The 20,873-nt window shown below is 38.0% G+C and overlaps 1 protein-coding gene across 3 annotated transcripts in view; it reads right to left on the reverse strand.

Moving 5' to 3' along the window:
- Positions 1-20,873, reverse strand: part of FKBP5 (FKBP prolyl isomerase 5) — a 127,592-nt gene that overhangs the window by 38,235 nt on the left and 68,484 nt on the right. For all 3 annotated transcript variants that reach the window (XM_064285188.1, XM_064285192.1, XM_064285194.1), the window contains exons 4-5: positions 12,862-13,004; positions 11,803-11,917 (exon numbers count right to left, since the gene is read on the reverse strand). In XM_064285188.1, coding sequence (XP_064141258.1) covers positions 11,803-11,917; positions 12,862-13,004 — 258 coding nt within the window. The remainder of the gene's footprint in view (positions 1-11,802; positions 11,918-12,861; positions 13,005-20,873) is intronic.

Below are 20,873 nucleotides of genomic sequence, written 5' to 3' on the forward strand. Positions count from 1 at the left end.
GGGCTACATAAATCCCAAATACTCGATAGAATAACACTGTGTGTCCATTTTAGACCAAGTGGCATACTACATTATTATGTGGAAAACATATAATAAAATGATCTCAAGAATTTGCTCTCTCTTCCTCAACTTATTTGCCATTCATAAATACTTCAAAAACATGTGAAAAACAAACAAGCAAACCCTTACAGCCTGACCCTGACCAGATCTCAACATGGGCGTACATGAAATCTTTACTCTGTTTTCAAATGTTGGCACCATTTTTTGGCATTTCATTCATGAAGAGCATATAGCTAAATCTTGTTGTTATCATTGTTGTTTTAACCTTATGAGAATGTCTGCCTTCAATAAGTGACTTTATCATATATATATATATATATCACTGATATGACTGGTTTTATTCCTACCATCTTATTTTAGGTTTTCTATACAATGTTTTCCGTTCTTTTTCTTCTATGACTTTTGCTAGATTGATCAAGTTTTCCTTGTTACTCTACTTCCCTAACCCACACCAGATGGTTTCCAAGTTCTATATGCCATTCTTATTAGTACCTTCTATTACATTTTTAACAATTTATTTAAAGGTAGATATATTTCTATTGGTATCAAGAATTAATCTCCCCTGGAATAAGAAAATAATTTCAGACAATTTTGCCTCCCCTTATCACTACCCACCCCTACCATATTTTGTTAAAATGACCCAGAACTGTAGGTCTGGACTGTTAAATTATTAATATTACTTTTAACATTACAGCTCTACCATTTCAGGAATCTTCCAGAATAAATGTATCCAACTTCACTGTCATTACAGAAATTATCATTTTTGCTATTTCTTATTCTTGAAGTTTTTCCTTCTTGGCTTTATTTTTTGTGAGGCTTTAGAAATATCCTCCAGTATTTTTTTCCAGAAATGGTATGAGTCTATACATTTAAAAAATTTAATTTTGTTCTCATATTTAAATGATAGCTTTACTAAGTATAGAATTCTACATTCTAAATACTCATAGCTATAGACAGTGCTCAGAGTATTGTCTTTTAGTGTTTAGTGTCACAGATGAGAAGTCTGATGCAGTCTGAATCACATTACTTTGCACATAGCTTGTTCCTCTCTGGAAGACTTCAGAATTTTCTTTTTAACTTTGAAATTCAGACATTTCACCAGGATATATCGTGATGAAAAAGCATTCCCATTTCTACTTGCCAGTTATCAACTGGCCCTTTCAATCTTTCTGTCTTCGCTAGGAAATTTTCTTCTATCACACGTTTGATTAGATGTGATGGCCTCTCCTGGATTTATCATCCATGTCTTCTAGTTCTTCTTTCACCTTTCATCTCTGTCTTTTGCTCTGTGTTCTGAGATATCCTGGACTATCATTCAGACCATTCAGATCATCAATTCAGATGGCAAGGACGATCCATTTTGCTCTCAACCTGAGTTTCAATTTCGATGATCATATTCTTACTTTTCAGAACCTTTCTGGTCTTTCCTTTGGTATTTCAGAGAAGCTGATTGTTATGGATTGAATTGTGTTCCCCCAAAATGTGTGTCAATTTGGCTAGGTCATGATTCCCAGTATTGTGTGACTGTCTTCCATTTTGTGGTCTGATGTAATTTTCCTATGTGCTGTACATTTTAATCTCTGCCTGTGGTTAATTAGGCAAGATCAGGCTATGTTAAGGAGGATTAGGGTGGGATGCAACATCCTTAACTCAGGTCATAGCCCTGATCCAATGTAATGGGAGTTTCCCTGGGGTGTGGCCTGCATCGCACAAGTGATCAAAGTAGAGAGAAGCATGCAGAGAGATAGGGACCTCATACCACCAAGAAAGAAGAGCTGGGAAAGGGATACGTCCTTTGGGCCCAGGGTCCCTATGCTGAGAAGCCCCTAAACCAGGGAAAGATTGATGACAAGGACCTTCTCCCAGAACTAACAGAGAGAGAAAGCCTTCCCCTGGAGCTGGTGCCCTGAATTTGGACTTCTATCCTCCTGGACTGTGCAAGAATAAATTTCTCTTTGTTAAAGCCATCCATTTGAGGTATTTCTGTTATAGCAGCACTAGATAACTAAGACTCTGATATTTTGACTTATGAATTTAATATCCTGTTAAATATCTCTGAAGACAGTAATTAGTTCCCTCCTATTTCTTCTCTTAATCCATCTTGGCATTTCTTTTTCATGATATTTGTCTAATGATTCTTTGTGGTCTGATCATATTATAAAAGGAGATTGAGAATGACCAAATGATTATAGTTACATGGCACAGATTTTCTAAACAGTTGGATGTGTTTCCGTAGCAGATCTTTTCCCAAAAAGGAGTGCTGATGGTGGGGATCCATGGGTGAAAATGTCACAAATATTTACTGAGTGCTTATTATGCTAAGGATGACGTGCACAAGATGGATGGGGGCACCCTTCCCCACTGCTCAGGCATGAAAAAGTTTTACTTCAGGAGCAGAGTACTTTAGCATATTTACTGCTCTGCACAGCTGCCTTTCACTTTTTTTTTTTCTTCTCCAAATCCAGTTTAAAGGTTCAAAGATACTTTAGATTCAAATTCTCCATGGGAGAAAAGACCTGGCAATCTACTCCCATAAAGATTACAGCCCAAAGAGCAGTTCTGCTCTGTCCTGTAGAGTCACTATGAGTTGGAATCCACTTGACAACACACACAATGGCCTTGCCAACACTTGGAGTCTTTTGAGGAAGATCCCTATTTTATTTAGAAACCCAGTATTCCTGGTGGCTTTAGCTTGGGGGCAAAAGTCAACAGCCAGGCCCAAGAGAAGTAATTCTCAATCCTTGGGTGCAAACTAGAATCACGTGGAGAGATTTAAAAACTACTCCTAGAGTTCCAACCTCTGAGATTCTTATTTAACTGGTCTGGGCTGAGGCCTGGGCATCAGGATTTTTTAAAGCTCCCCAGGTGATTCTAAATGCCTCCAAAGTTGAGAACTACTGCACTAGAGGTTTACTGGTCCAGCTGTTCCATATTGTTTTATAACAACCAGGGTGATTGCCCCATAGACTGCTTTGGCTCCCTTGCACCAGCTGACTGAGCTTGGAGTTCTGCCCGAGCTTGTTGAGAACAGTATGTACCTCTGCAGAGGTCTTCTCTACACCTGCTTTGGGTTGGGTTTCCTCACTACGTTTTCCATCAGTCCAATTTCACCTACTTCATATATTCCAGAAATTCTTCATAATTTCTGACCCACTTCTTGTATTCTCCCTATTTTCCAGCACTATTATGGACTTATTCTCTTTTTAAGATTATTTTCTAGGTGAGAGGGAAGGAAAGTGCTCTAACAACTTGACTCTGCAGATCACTCTGTTGAAATTTTCACATTTGAAAATGCAATCATGTGTCACTTAACATCCACATTCTGTGAAACAGGACACTGTGATCTGGACGTTGTGTGAACATGCCTAAATCACAAGCAATAGCATTCACTGATTTTCCACCTTCTGTTGTTTAAATAACCTTTTGTTTCACTTCCGAACTGATACTTCTCCTTTGCCTCTTGCTGCTGCTATCACTAGCACTGGTTTTGCTGCATTTGGAAGCCATGATGCACTTCAAGGAAGTATTTTCAAAAGAAAACTAAACAGACAGAATAATGCTACAACACTCAAGAATGAAATTGGATGCTGCTGCCTACAAGTCGAAACATACACTGTTAAATGGTAAACTTTTTATGTGGATGGAAAGTACAGTACATATATAAGATAGTAACATAGGCGTTTATTATGACTATCAAGATATATGTATTATAGGTTATATATGTACTATACCGTTATATGTAGCACCGTGGTTAAGCATCTGGCTGCTATCCAAAAGGTCGGCAGTTTGAATCTACCAGCTGCTCCTCAGAAATCTTACGGGGCAGTTCTGCTCTGTCCTATAGGGTCGCTATGAGTCGGAATCAACCTTTCAGCAACCCTACTTGCTGAAAGTGAACAGAATTTGAAGCATTTACTGATGAAGATCAGAGACTAAAGCCTTCAGTATGGATTACACTTGAACATAAAACAAAAATCCTCACAACTGGATCAACAAGCAGCATCATGATAAATGGAGAAAAGACTGAAGTTGTCAAGGATTTAATTTTATTTGGATCCACAATCAACACCAATGGAAGCAGCAGTCAAGAAATCAAACAACGTATGCAGTACTGCACTGGGCAAATCTGCTGCAAAAGACCTCTTTAAAGTGTTAAAAAAGCAAAGATGTCACCTTGAAGACTAAGGTGCGCCTGACTCAAGCCATGGTGTTTTCAATTGCCTCACAGGCATGCAAAAGCTGGACAACGAATAAGGAAGGCCTAAGAGTTGACATGTTTGAACTATGGTGCTGGCGAAGAATACTGAATATACCATGGACTGCCAGAAGAACGAACAAATCCGTCTTGGAAGAAGTACAGCCAGAATGCTCCCTAGAAGCAAGGATGGCGAGACTACGTCTCACATACTTTAGACATGTTATCAGGAGGGATCAGTCCCTGGAGAAGGACAACATGCTTGGTAAAGCAGACCCGCTGCCATCGAATCAATTCCAACTCACAGTAACCCTACAGGGCAGAGTAGAACTGCCCCATAAGACTTCCAAGGAGCAGCTGGTGCATTCAAACTGCCAACCTTTTGGTTGGTAAAGTAGAGGGTCAACAAAAGAGAGGAAGACCCTCAATGAGATGAATTAACACAGTGGCTGCACAACAAGCTCAAGCATAACAACGATTGTGAGGATGGTGCAGGACTGGGCTGTGTTTCGTTCTGTTGTACGTAGGGTTGCTATGGGTCGGAATTGACTTGAAGGCACCTAACAACAACAGTGTGAGTTGGAATCCACTTGATGGCAATGAGTTTGATTTGGTTTTGGTACCATTATACTCCTGGCAGCGCAAATGCTTTGTATACAGGAGACATGAGATACACGGTTGTGTGTGGGAAGCTGTTGCATTTGCTACATCAGATTTACGTCCTGTTCTCTGATCAGGATTTCTGAACTCTCTTATGGCACAGTGGTTAAGTGCTCGGCTACTAACCAAAAGGTCGGCCGTTCAAACCACCAGCTACTCCGTGGGAGAAACCTGCGGCAGTCTACCCTCATAAAGATCACAGCCTTGGAATCCCTATGGGGCAGTTCTACTCTGTCCTACAGGGTCACTGCGTCAGAACCGACTCAATAGCAGTGAGTTTTGGGTTTATTATGGCCTTATGGGACTACGTACATATATGGGTCGGGCGTTGCCCAAGGGACACATGACTATACTGCTGATTGTCTGCATTCTTTGCATTCAAATGTGGCTGAAAGCACTGCAGCTGAGAGAGCCACACACAGCCAGCATTTTGCTGTACTTACTCTAACAATTAGAAATCAGATGTGGGAGACTGAGAGTGGGGGGAAGAGAAACTGGTAGCTATTTAGAGCTTTATGTCAGTCAGGATTTTCTAAGAAAACAAAGCTTGAAAATAATGATGTAGCCACTACTGGCAATTAAACTGAAGCGTGATGACTGAAGTATCAGTCATCATAATACTGTCCGTTAGAATACCTTAGAACACAGTAACCTTTTCTTTTTTATAGAAAAAGGACAATATTGAATAAAAATTACAAGATTGTCATCTTAATTTGACACAAGTGAAAAAGCATACTGGAACAGAATCTAAAAATTGATTTGAAAGCACTAGGATTCTGACATAAGACAGTAAAAAATCAACACCTTTGAGAAAAAAATCAATCCTGTCAAACTAACCTAAGTTCTCTCTTTCACACAGAAGCAAACAAATTATGGGAAAAAAGGCAAAAGATCATAATACAGTAAGTCTTTTGATTCAGTACATAATGTTACGCCCCTACTCACCCTCCAAAAAACTGGAGAAATATGATCTAGATGAGATTACTATTGAGAATATATATAATTCATTTGAAGTCTGTTATTAAAGACAAAGACAAACTAACAATGGGTTGTAGGTCAACCCTGATAGAACCAAAAAGATTTGCTGATAGATTAGATATACAATATAAGAGAAAGGAGTCAAGGATTTCTCCCCTTAAATGAATTTGAGAGAAGAAAAGCAGATTATACAAACACAAGATAAAACCAAACCAGCTGCCATCCATTCCATTCAGACTCATAGTGACCCTACGTGTTGCATAAAAGAACTGCCCATGAAGTTTTCAAGGTTGCAACATTTTGGAAGCAGATCTCCAGGCTTTTCTTCTGAGGCACCCCTGGGTGGGTTCAAACCACCAACCTTTCAGTTAGTAGTTGAGTGCTTAACTGTTTACGCCACCCAGGATAAACAGAAACCCCCCAAAAAAACCAAACCTGTTGCCATTGAGTCGATATTGACTCATAGCAACCCTACAGGACAGAGTAGAACTGCCCCATACAGTTTCCAAGGAGTGCCTGGTAGATTTGAACTGCCGACCTTTTGGTTAGCAGCTGTAGCACTTAACCACTATGCCACCAGGGTCTCCAGGGTAAACAGAGGGTAGAAAAAATGAAATTAAGTGTCTACCTTGTGCTAGGCACTCTTCTCCATTTAACTCTCACACCTCTGTGGGAGTAAAAGACCACTACTCCCATTTTACAGATGAGAAAACTGGATGCTCATTGTGGTCAAGTAACTTGTCTAAAGTCATAAAAATATTAAGTAGTGATTCCAAGATTCACAATTCAAGTCTATTACGTGCAAAGTCTGTGTTTACCCCAACTACTTCACTGTACCTTTACAGAAAGTGACAGAAACATAGTAACTCTTATGTATCTACGATGGTATATTGTAATGAATGATCAGTGTCTATTGTTCTCTTTCACTATAATTTATACTTTGTTTTGAATCTAATATGGGTGATGCTACAAAGAAAGGTAAACTAGTAAAACTGGGATCTCAAAAAGAACAATGTGATCTTGGTTTCTGACAGGGACCACCTTTAAGGCACCCTCTGTCCTCCTCTCCCACATAGCTAACTTGTTTCAAAGAGTGAAAGCCGGTCACCTAAACCTTGATAAAGGAAAATACAGTACAATAAATTTCCATTTTCATAAAATTGATTTGTTCCAGAAAACCAAAAAGGGCTTTTGGGAGAAAAAATAAAATTAATCTTTTACTCTAAAATTCCCCAGAAAACAGCATGCTAACAAAATGAGAAACAAAAGATCAGTCACTGCCCTTTAATATACTTGGAAACAGAAAAAAAAAAAAAATACAGTTACATAAAGGATTATTCAAATACATTTAAAAAATTCCATCCATAATACACTACCCTCCAAGCAAAAAGAAAGTAGACATAAGAGAAAAATATATATACATACAGGCATCTGCTCATTTCTGCAAAAGAGAAACAGAAGAATAAACCAGAAACTAATGAGGCTGGCTACCTACAGGGGGTAGGTAGGAACAAGGTGAGAAAAAAATGGGGAAACGGAAATGGGGTAGAGGGGATGAGAGGAGAATAGTACTTCTCAATATACCTCTGTGTACAGTTTAGAACTATGATAACAGTTCCCACACTTCAAATACAAATAAATAAGTAAATAAATAAAATCAGAGTGTGAGGGGAACCCAAAATGGAAAACAGATAGTAACAAATGAACCTAATTGTATTACAAATGAATCTCATAACCACACTGAAAGCAGTAAGGAAGAAAAAAACTAACCTAAGTTGGCAAACAGTGTTTTAAGTACACTGTAAGGCTAATGACAAAAAACAACTTTACAAAAATATTTCCTACTTCAGAAGTTTGTTTTTTATAGGGGTATGGTTTAGAATTCTGAAACTACTTCATGTACGGTTGTTGTTTGCTGTCGAATAGACTCTAACTCATAAACCAAACCCATTGCTGTGGAGCTGATTTCGACTCATAGCAACGCTAAGGACAGAGCAGAACTGCCCCATAAGGTTTCCAAGGCTGTAATCTTTAAGTAAGCAGACTGCCATATCTTTCTCCCATGGAGCAGCTGGTGGGTTCAAACTACCAACCTTTTGGATAGCAGCCAAGAACTTTAACCAATGCACCACCAGGGCTCCTCTTCCAAATCATAGCAACCCTATATGACAGAGTGGAACTGCCCCATAGGGTCTCCTAGGCTGTAATCTTTACAGGAGGAGATTGCCAGGTCTTTTCTCCCACAAGAGCAGCTGGTGGGTTCAAACTGCTGATCTTTCCATTAGCAGCCAAGTGGTTAACCATTGTACCACCAGGAGCACTTCATATGTGTGTGTGTGTGTGTGTGTGTATATATATATATTTGTTTACATTAAACCCATTGCCACAGAGTCAGTTCCAACTCATAGCAACCCTATAGGTCAGAGTAGAACTGCCCCATAGGGTCTTTACGGACGCAAACTGCCACATCTGATGGGTTCAAACCACCAACCTTTTGGTTGGCAGCTGAGCACTTAACCACTGTGCCACCAGGGCTCCTTATGTATATACTAGGACTGAGCAAATAAAAGGATAATTGTGGATAATGAGAGCCATGTTTCTCACTGTCAGAGAAAGGAGTTTCAAATGAACAAAGAGAGAAATCTAGAACAAACCTGTGGTGTTGGACTGGAATTGGAAGTGTCGGTATGAACTTAAGTTTTTAGCATATAAAGATATAAAATATATGAATATAAAAATATGTCACAGATGTGTGTGAATGCATGTTGAGTCACATTGATTTTCCTAGCTGTCAACTACCAGGATCTAGAAACAATGACATCCCATGGCACAAACACACCAAACATCCAGATGTCAGCTTCTAAATACTACTCTCCAATAAAAGAAATCAGCACTTCTTACATAAATCATCGATTCCAGGGTTAGGGTAGGGAAGTTACAAGTTGATCCTAGGACATCTTTGGTGCCAGAAAGTAAGAAAGTGCTTAAAAACAGTAAGGGCAGGTTGAAAGGACACAAGAACCAACCTGAAGGAGTTTCCAAAAAGCCAAATCTAGGACAATTGGAGCAGCACAATAAAAAGAATAGTAATGACTAATAATCTACAAAATAAATATCCATGGATTCATACTAATATAAATTACTGGATAAATAGGCTGGGGAGAAGGGACAGATTTTCTTTAGAGTAAAATTCCAATTAATAAACGCAGAAGGAATGATGGAAATAGAAAAATTACCATTAGGCAAATACCATGGTAATAAATGTTGCATGTAAAAATCATTAATGGGTGTTAAAATTAGTGTGTGAAGGTGTAATGTAAAACAGGATATTTGTATAGTCTCCTAGTATCTCCCAACCAGACACTTAGTAATTATAAAGAGAAAAATAGTAACCTGGCAGACCCCCTCCTTAACCAACTGATCCAAGTTAACATCAGTTAACTAAGTTAACACTGAGATGGCAACCATCATGTACCACCTGATAATGATTAACCGAGGAAGGCACAATACATGGCATTTTTCAAAACCTGCATAATTTCAAGCTAATCATGGGGAAACATCACACAAACCCATACTGAGGGACATTCTAGAATATAACTGGCCAGTTGTCTTCAAATGTGGCACGGCCAGAGGAGCTGTCATAGATTGGAGAGGACTAAGGAGACATGCCAAGTAAACACAATGTTGGATCCTGGACCAGAAAAAGGAAATTAATGTGACAATTAGTGAAATTCAAATAAGATCTCCAGATTTGTTAACAGTATTGTATCTATGTTAATTCCTGATTTTCGTAAATGTTCTATGGTAGGCAAAATGTTAACACTAGCGGAAGCTCCGTGAAGGGGATAAGGGAACTCTCTGTACTAGTTTTGTAACTTCTGTAAGTCTAAAATTATTTCAAAACAAAAAGTTAAAAAAAAGACTCCCATCGAAAATATTAACTTAGTTTGCTTCAATTCAAAGTCCCCTACTTCTATGGTGGTTGTTTTGTGGTAGTGTCTATAATTGAGAAAAAGTTTTTCCTTTTAATTTTAATCTACAAAAACAACCAGTTTAAAAATATATATTATAAACTATTTAATTTGGGGGTCACTATATCATAACAAAAAAATTTTTGTATAAATTTGATAATTTTCGTAATAAAAATTTTAAATACTTGTAGAAAAAAATACTTGTAGGCAAACTGCTTAAGGGCTTATTAATATACTAAAGATAACTTTCTATCAACCCTATAACTTCCATAAACATTTCAAATTACATCATAGAATTTTTAAGGCTAGTAGTTAACTCAGAAATCAAGAGGTCCAACCCTGCCCCACTGGATAGGAAGGAAACTAAAACCCAGAGAAACCAACCAGTAGCAGTTGAGTTGATTCTGCAACCTACGTGTTGCAGAGTAGAACTGCGCTCTACAGAATTTTCATGGCTGTGATCTTTCAGAAACTAATTGCTAGGCATCTCTGGGTGGGTTTGAACCCCCAACCTTTTGGTTAGCAGCCAAGTGCTTCATCATTTGTGCCATCCAGTGAATCCCAGGGAGGGGAGGTCTAATTAGAGTCAGCAGAGGCCAGGGCTGAGCCTGGAACCCCGATCTCCTGACGCTTGGTCTGCAGTTACTTCTCCCACATTAGGTATATGAGCTCCTCTTTATCCTAAAACTTATCATGAACAATTGTCTAAACATTTCAACTGCAATAATATAATAACAGTATTTATAGACACTTACAATAAAATTACCAACTAAATTCAAATTAATCTGCCAGATTCACGAAAATGAAATATGGGTCCAGTAATATATACAACATTAAAAATAAGCAACTACTTTAGTTTACTGTTTTAAATGATCTCTTTATATCTTAAATAGGTCTTTTATCTAAGTGGCCCTATACGGTCACTGTGAGAGTCAGCATTGACTCGACAGCAAGGGGTTTTTTGTTTTTTATCTAAAAGTTCATGTTCCCATCCATCCTTATTTAGTGATCTGACTTTTTTCTTAATAAAAGCTTTTCTCTCTTTCTCTGTTTTCTCACAATTCTCTTTCTAGAAAGACTTTCGCTCAGTAATGGTACCTTCTAAACATTTACCCATGCAGAAAGCCTCCAACTAAATACCAAATGTGTGTCAGGCACTGTAGGTGATACTGGAAACATAAAGGTGAGGAAAGACTGTTCCCCGTGCTCTCCCTCTATACTGAGGAAAGCGGGCAAACACTGATTATGATACAAAGCGACAACAGTGTACTCAGCGCTACATGCAAAGTGCTCTGGGAGGGAATACCAGTCTTCAGAGCTGTCCATTCTCCCACTTGGCAAATGAAGAAATGGAATAGCTTCAGATCACGCGGTAAACAACAAAGCAGGACTTGAACCTAGCCCTCCTGATGTAGACTAGAATGAACACTATTATCTAATTTTCATTAAGCTCGTGTGATAAACTGTTTTTTATCTTGATGACAGCAGTGCGATGGGCTGGAGAGTCTTGGAGGTGATTACAATCTACTGTTTGTTCTGTTAAGTAATTCTGTAACCTGGGCCAATTTATATAACTTCTTTGAACCTTCCCACTGGAGATAATACCTCATAAGGCTACTGTGAAAAAGATATACATAAATATGTGAAGTGATTAATGCAGTTGCTGGCACACCACAGGAGTCAACAGACTGAGAATTCCTCGAGGTATAGGATTATCTTTTATTTATCTTTGAGTCTGTAGAGGCTGGTATGGTGCCTGGCACATAACATGTTAATATTACCAAATGAAGTCATTATTAAATAAATGTTTAAGGCTATTCTTGATATACTCAATATGCTTATTTCTATAAATATATATATATTTTTTAAATCTCTATTTCATCCATATAAGTGGAATCCAACTTTTAAGGACTTATTCTCTCTCATAGCAGTACTTACTTTCTACTGTTGCTCCTTCGTTTGGGTTTGAGTATCCCTCTCCCTTCTGTTTGATTCTCCGGATAATGCCTCCATCTTCAAATAAATCCTCTCCTTTGAAATCGAGGAGCTCAATCTAGAAAGGAAAAAGGGATTTGACTGAGAAAAGACCAAACAAAGTCAATTTAATATAGGTAAAAGCAAGGGCAACCCTATTCTTTCATTTTATGAAATAAAAAAATCTATTAAAATATTTATCTATACATCTTAGTTAGTGGAAAAGTAGGAAAAAAAAAAAAAAAAACACTGCACTTTTGAATACCTGGAAAGAGCCTTCATGTAATGATAATGTCTAGGACTACATCCTGTGGGGCTGTGGCGCAAAGACAGACAGGAAATACTAGGAAAACTGCTTTGTGGGCAAAAAGCCAGAGCTACGAGGTGCTGGCACAGAACTATTTTGTCTGACTCTGAAGCCACCACTTTTCCACCCCGGATTCTTGGAGTTCTCATCTTAAAATGTAAGAACAAATCCTATAAATCAGGCCTACGAAACAGGTTTATTTCATCTAGTTAGGATGGTCCAAGCATTTTCTCAATTATTTTTTAAATCAGGTTTTGCCAAATATGTGTAATTCAACACAGGATGAATACATATTATTACCATCTACCACTTCTAATGAAGAAGTGAGATCTGTGACAATCTGTAAACCTTTATAATATGCAAACACCTTACAAGCTGGTTTGGGCATATTTCAATATTATCTCCAACCTTTCCATCCTGTCTTCTGGTCAATTTTGAGCATGTCATACTCACACCACTGACCAGAACCTTTATTTCCAAGTCTGGTATTGTTTATTTGGATATGATCTTTTTATGCCAGAGACAGTTTCTAAGAAAGCACTGGCAGACACCCTTTGGGTTTGTGGGAAATAATTCAAGAACCCAAGCTCCAAAATAAATAAGTTGGATCTGATTCTAAAGAGCAAACTTAGTTCCTTGTTTCACTGACTGTTGTCTCAAAGGCAGGGCCATAGTAGGGCAGATGCTGACAAGACAGCATCACAACACATACGTACCTCAAAAAAGAGAGTAGCATTCGAGGGAATTTTGGGGACACTGCCAGCTGAGCCATATGCGTATTCTGGTTTACACAGTAAGTGGCAGATCTCTCCTTTCTTCATGGTAGCCACTCCAATGTCCCAAGCCTTGATAACTTGGCCTAAGAGAAAGGAAAAGACAGTTGGAAGCTATAAACCATATTTTAAAGGACTTAACTTCCATAAAACAAAAATTCAAACCAATTTCTAACTTCTCATACTACACTAGAAAGTATGGGCTACAAAATGACAGAATTCAGTAAAAGCTACACACGAGAAGTAAATTATGATTCTTTGAGGGGTATCAGAGAAGATTCTCTGCTGAGGAAGGCGAAAGCAGTATCAATTTCCAAAACATATTTAAATCAGTTTCTCAAAGATTAATGGTCTTTGAAAAGGGGCAGTAACATAATCCATCAAATGTGGCTAGGTTGTAGTTGTTACTTAATTCATAATTTCAACCATAATAATAAGGCATGTTTTCTAGGCAGAGGCATAACCAAAGTACTACAGAAAATGAAATTTGTCATAAGGAAGCTTATGATTTAGTTGGGTAGAGAAAACCAACAAACAAAAACAACTAGAAAAATATAAATTGCATTAAAGGGTCCATGAAACAAATTTCTTCACAAAATTTAGTATCAGAAAAAAACACTTTTTTCTAAACCAAATGGTAATGTATCCTTTTGTCAAATCACAAGAACTTTAGAGCTCAGAATATTTTATTTTTTGCCCTACTTCCAGGAAACTAAAAGTTAAATTTACTGCTCAATTGCAGAACTATATTAGCCTATTTAATTACAGTTCCTCTTATATATATCCTTAAGTATACCTTATTGTAAGCAGCCTTAAATTCTTTGGGAAACAGAACAGAAAATCTAGGCAATTTAAAGGGATAAAGCACAAACTTAAAGTGCTGTGTCGAACAAAAGCTTAAGCATTCAAAGTGGTATCAGGTAAACAAGGAACCCCAGAGGAAGTAAATTTGGAAGACAGCTGTTGTCTTGGGTTGAGAGAACACTGGGATTAGTGTTCTAAACACTGGTACAAGAACACTGGGATTAGGGAAGCCCTGCGTAAAGGGATGTAGGTAGGGGTAGATAAGGCATTTGTGGCCAATGACTTCAGCTTAGTCTTCATTAAGTTATTACAACTTTTCAAAACATCAGCTATACTTATCTTAGTTAAAAATTTATGTAATACATGCCTATTATTTAAAAACACACGAGGATATAAAATGAAAGGTCATCCAGACAAAACCACTGTTGTTCTTTTGTATTCTTCTAGTATGAGCTGTCACTTAAAAAAACATATTTTTTAAACACAAATGACAGCATATTATACTTTGTTCTGAACTGTGTTTTCACTTAATATATATCTTTTTTTTTCCATTTACTATATATCTGGATCATTCTTTTCTATCAGCAGAAAGGAGGATGTGCAGCTTAGTGTTTAGAAGTGCAGTCTGCTCTGAACTCAGACTAACTGGATTTGACCACTTGGTCTGCCCCTCACTAGCTGTGTGAACTGGGGCAAGTTATTTAATCTCTGTGCCTCAGTTTCCTCATCTACAAAATGAAGATAATAACAGTACCTTTCATAGAGAGTTGTAAGAATTATTTGATATGTCAAATGCCTGGCACAGTGCCTGGCATATAATATGTATTTAACAAACCTCAGCCGTCACCATCATCATCATCATGGTTGTCACCGTCAGTACAATAGATCTACCTCATTCTTAATGGCTACATAATATTCCAGTCAATGCCCTATTGAGAAACATTAGCAACAGTGCTCTAACGAGGATGCATATTCATATGTGCTTGCCTACTTGTGTGAGTGTATTTGGAGCCCTGATGGAGCCATGGCTGTAAACCAAACAGTCCCTGTGGAGAGCTGGGGGTACAGTGGTTAAGAGTTGGGCGGCAAACTGCAAGGTTGGCAGGTCAAATCCACCAGCCACTCCTTGGAAACCCCATGGGTCAGATCCACTCTGTCCTATAGGGACACTATGAGTCAGAATTGACTCAACAGCAGTGAGTTTGGTTTGGTGAGGTGAGTATATTTGGAAAGTAAATTTCTAGAAAAACAAAGGTGATACGCATTTTAAATTTGACAGATATTACCCACTGCCCTTCCAAAATGGCTAAAAGAATTTATATTCCCTCCACACATGGTTATACTGTGAAAACAGTCCAGAATCATCAGAAGAAATTCAAAGTCTGCTATTGACAGGCTTCTCTTAAAGGACCATGCCATGTTTTAATGTGAGCCATTCAGAATATGTGTGTGTGTAATATTTACTGTCAACTCTGATATCTTAAGGCAAATACCTTACATGCCTCTTCAAAAATATTTTTATATTGTGAAGGTACTACTGTACATTGTTCAAGACATTCAGCCAATTTCTGAGGAACAATGCTTTGTGCTAGGTACTAAGACTATAAAAGTAACCATTCCATTTTTCCTTCCAAGGAACACACGGTGTAGGGTGGCTATTGTTGGGTGCCTTCAAGTCAATTCCAACTCTTAGCGACCCCCTGTGACAGAGAAAAACTGCCCCTTAGGGTTTTCTTGGCTGTAATCTTTACAGGAGCAGATTTTCAGGTCTTTCACCGGCAAGCACTAAAATAGAGTGTAAACAAGGGGAATGGAAGAGGGAATGAATAATTCTGCCTAGGGGTGAGGATGGGGGCAGTCAGCAAAAGCTTAATTCATAGATGATATCTATGCTAAGCCTTTGAAGTTGGAAACATCAGCCTGTCAATTAAATCCACAGGAGCCCCAGGCTAAATAAATCAGGCCTGTGCCTTTGCTTTTCTTCTCAATTGGAAACATTAAAGGTTCTTTTACACAGAGCTTCACGTACTGAATGAAACACACTGAGCAAAAAGCCCTGCAGATAAGTTTCTAAAACTGCCAACCTTGGGGCTCTCTTAAAAAGCATTTCCCTTGATTTTAAAAAGTAACAATATTCATTATAGAACACTTGGAAATATAGAAAAGCATAAAGAACACAATTAAAAACCTCCAAAATTCCAGCATCTGGGAACAACTATTATCTATTTTTTTAATTCATTTTCTTCCAATTATGTATGTACACATTATTTGCATATTAAATGTTTATATATACAATCTTAAAACTGGGATCATACTTTATTTGGTTTTGTAGCCTGCTCTTTGTATTTCACAGTATATGAGAATTTTTCTTGTTGATAAATAACTGAAAGCATGACTTTTAATAACTATATATTATTCCACCTTATGAATATACCATAATTTCATCACTCCCCATTAACAAACATTTAGGTTGTTCAATTCTTTTTTTTTTTTTTTACTCTTATAAAGTTTCACCTAAATCTTTATGTGAATTTCTTTATACTATAAAAGCCTCATACCTGACATAATCAGAACTATGGTTGGTAGGTTAATCAAAAATGCTACTCTAAGGGAGGAATCACTGTATATACACCTCAAACTTTTTTTTAACCTAATACACATAAGAATAGTATCTTAATTCACTAGCCTTGTGTTGGAAGGCAAAGGCCTTGTCTCTAAGCGTGGCTTCAGTGATAAGAGCGCCCTATCAGCTCCACTACTTAAATCACATTCACGATGTATTATCTACAATTTACACTGTGAGCTTCTTTTAAGTGGAGCCAGGACCAGGAGACACTTGTAAAGCAATCGATGAGCAGAATTCTTCTGGTAAAAATCTGTTCTGAAAGGCCTAGTTATTTCACCCATCTTTTTGTTGTTGTTGTGCCGTGGAGTGGATGCTGCTGACTCACTGCGACCCTACACCTACCCCTAATTCAACAGCCATTTTAAAAAATGCTTTCAGCAACTCACGTTAATAAGTCTTTCCAAAGCATTCAACCTAGTTTTCATAGGAGTAATTCCTCTTTCTTTTTACACTCATTCAGTCTTTTATCTAATATCTAATGAAATCACAAAATTACAAAAAATACAAAGGGCATAAGAAAGTTTTAACCACCTCTTAGTAAGAATCTGAGAAAGAAAAAAAGCAGCTCCTGCATCTGGAAACTGGCTGGACACTTACAGCGAGGCCTCAGTGTTGTTTGCAGCTGCCCTAGGGCTCAAAGTTAGAGTTATACTCCTGTTGGACATCAACAATCTCACAAAACATCAACATAAGATAAGGTCACTCCAAGACCACATAAAAGTGAGACAAAACAAGACCACTTCAAAATACTGTCTAAGCACAGACAAAAACAAGGTCACTGTGCAACCGACAAAATACCAAACACCCCCCTCTCCTGGCTCACGTGAGTGACTGCTGCTTCTCTAGCAGTTCTGCTTGAGTATCACTCTAGTCTGCCCTCCTCTTGGAGAAAATTTCAGATACTCAAGCACTGAATCTCCCCACATCCTCAACAGCATCCAATCCTGAGCAAGATCACACTTCTTCAACTCTCCCCAAACCACCTAACACAAGCCTAAACCCTATAATAACTCCTTTCTAACTTTCTCTTCCTGAGATACCCAATGGTTCCCAAATGCTGCACATTCTCCCTAGCCTCAACAAGTAATAATTCCAACTTGTTCAACTATAGGTGTGTTCCTGGTGGTCTCTGGCTGGAAAGCATCGACAAGGCCACTAAATGCTGGGAGCAATGTGGGACCACACCACAAAACAATAAACAAGTGGTATCACTCTGTATGTTTACTAACAAAATGGAGAGTATTAGTCTGGAGGTGGTTAGGTGAGCTTCTACCATAAATCCTTAAGTTAAATTCCTAGAAGTAGAATTATGGGGTCAAAGAGCATAAACATTTTTAAGATTCTTGATCTTTAGGATCAAAGGTAGTAGGTATAATACACCAGAATATATAAATGCAATTTATTCTTACAGCTAATCAAAGCTTTATTAGCTCAAATACTATTTTATCAAATTTGGGGGTCCTATTCCATTTGTTTAACTAATTGCCACAGAGCTGATTCCAACTCATGGCAATCCCATTTGTGCACAGTAGAACTGTATGTACTGCATAGGGTTTTCAAAGCTGCAAGCTTTTCATGATCTACTCTGACAGGCTAAACCATTAGGCACTTGAAGACAGATATCATGTCTTCGTTATTTTCTATTTCCCAAAGACCTGTAACACCACAATAAAGGAACAGTTATGCTGCGATATCTAATTCAAATGGAGCCATAAATTTGCTTAGATTCCCCCATTCTGCTCTCAGCCCCTGCCTAACGTGGTTCTCTCTGATCCCCACACAGCAACAGAAATGGGAAGTATTCGTGTCTGTTGCAAAGTACCAGCAAAAGCCAAAGTACTTCTTAAAGTTTGCTGTCTATCTGGCTCACACTTTTGGGGAGAACTAGAAAAATTAAGTATTTTGGTTTTAAAAGTCACCCTTCCAAATTCTGCATGCTCCTAAAAGTTAAGTAAAAAGACCTTAAGAATACATTGAAGTGGGAATAGGTGAAAAGCAAAGATGTCACTTTGAGGACTAAGGTGCACCTGACCCAAGCCATGGTATTTTCAATTGGTTCATATACATGCAAAAGCTGGACAACAAATAAAGTAGATGGAAGAAGAATTGATTCATTTGAATTACAGTGCTGGCAAAGAATATTGAATATACCATGGACTGCCAAAAGAAGAAACATATCTGTCTTGGAAGAAGTACAACCAGAATGCTCCTCGGAGGCAAGAATTGAAGACACTTTGTCTCACGTACTTTGGATATGTGATCAGGAGGGACCAGTCCCTGAAGAAAGACATCATGCTTGATAAAGTAAAGGGTCAGTGAAAAGAGTCCCCTCAATGAGGTGGACTGACACAGTGGCTGCAACGATGGGCTAAAGCATAGCAATGATTGTGAGGATGGCACAGGACCTGACAGTGTCTCGTTCTGTTGTACACAGGGTCACTATGAGTCGGAACCCACTCAGTGGCACATAACAAGAACACAACAGCTGAAAGTATCAATAGAAATTAAAATGGAACGCACAGCTAAACCACAAACAATTCATATGAAGTTGGCTACAAGTTACACATTACTACTGTTAGTTTGTTGTTAGGTGCTGTCCAGTCAGCTCATTGTGACCCTACGTACAAGAGAATGAAATGTTGCCGGGTCCTAAACCATCCTCACACTCATAGCTACGTTTGAGCCCATTCCTCTAGTGTATTTTACTAATTATAAAATTTGCCAAGGCTTAAAGGTACATGACAAAAATAAAATATCTCTATTAAAAAAATCAAAAGAAAAGAAAAACCCAACAAAACACTAAAAATAGGAACTAGGCCCACAATGTCAAGCACGTAGCAGCAATCATTTTGCTTTTGGTAAACCTCATATATCATTCCTCTAAGGAAAATGTCTGGTGTAGAGCAGATTCTCAGTAAATACTGCTGGACAAGGACCTACTTTGTTTTTATACCTTGCTCAGGCTGTGTTTTAAACCTTTTGGGACTATCGTAACTTGGCACGGCCTGAATTTGAATCCTAACTCTGCCACTTACTATCTATCTTTGGGCAAATTACTTAATTTCTCTGTACCTTAGTTTCCTTATATGTAGACCAAAAAAAGGTTAATTATAGTAGCTATAAATTGAAAATTAGAAATTTTTCCTCCTTGAAAGACCAATTAAGGAAATGAAAAGGCAAGCCAGAGACTGGGAGAATATATTCACAAAACATATCTAACAAGGGCTTGTCTTATTGCATACAACTCAAGAAGAAGACAAATGATTTTTTTTTAATGAGCAAAAGACACTAAAACCACATTGAGATACCACTTCCTATGCATGGGAATGGCTGAAGTTAAAAAAAACTGACAATATTCGACTGTTCTGACAGGGATCACAATAGAGGGTCCCAGACAGACCTAGAGAAAAATGTAGAAGGAAATTCAAACTCACAAAAAAAGGCCAGTTTACTGGTCTGACAGAGACTGAAGAAACCCCAAGAGTATGCCCCCTGGACACCCTTTTAACTCAGTATTGAAGTAATTCCTGAGGTTCACCCTTCAGCCAAAGATTAGCCAAGCCCACAAAACAAATGATAATACACGTAGCTCAACCATGTATATGAGACAAAATGGGCACACCAGCCCAGGGACAAGGATGAGAGGGCAGGACGGGACATGAAAGCTGGACAAATGGAAATGGGGAACCCAAGGTCTAGAAGGGGACAGTGTTGACAAGTCACAGGGTTGGTAACCAATGTCACCAAACAATATATGTATTAATTGTCTAATGAGAAACTAGTTTGCTCTGTAACATCATCTAAAGCACAACTAAAAAAAAATAAAAATGGCTGGTGGGAATGGAAAATGGCACAGCCACTTTGAAAACCAGTACGGCAATATCTTGTAAAGATAAACATATACCTAACTATACGACCAGCACGTCCATTTCTAGGTATTTATTTACTCAAAACAAATGAAAACATATATTCACACAGACTCGTATGTGAATGTTCAGGGCAATATTATTCACTATAGCCACAAACTGGAGACAATCCCAATGTCCGATTTGAGTGGATGCACAAATTGGGGTATCTCTACTGCGGAACACTACTCAGCTCTTCAATGTGCATGAATCTCAGAATCATTCCGGTAAGTGAAAGAAGTCAAACACCAAAGACAACATATGGTTTCATTTTATGAAATTCTACAAAAGGCAAAACTGTAGTTGACAGAAAGCAGATTAGTGATTGCCTGGAAAAGAATGACTGCAATAGAGCACAAGAAAACGTTTTAGGGTGAGGGAACTATTCTGGACTTCGATGTACTTGGTGTGGTGGTGGTACATCAAACTGTACACTTAAAACGGGTGAATCTTATTATATGTAAGTAATACCTCAATAAAAATTCAAAGAGACTTAGACACAAATGGTAATATCACTAATTGCTACCTAACGATCCTAAATAAATTGTACAAAGAATCTTTAAAAAACAAGAATAGTAGTATCTAATAGGACTGGTATGAGGATTGAATGAGACGATCCA

The sequence above is a fragment of the Loxodonta africana genome, chromosome 1, assembly GCF_030014295.1.
Source record: "Loxodonta africana isolate mLoxAfr1 chromosome 1, mLoxAfr1.hap2, whole genome shotgun sequence".
Classification (NCBI taxonomy): Eukaryota; Metazoa; Chordata; class Mammalia; order Proboscidea; family Elephantidae; genus Loxodonta; species Loxodonta africana.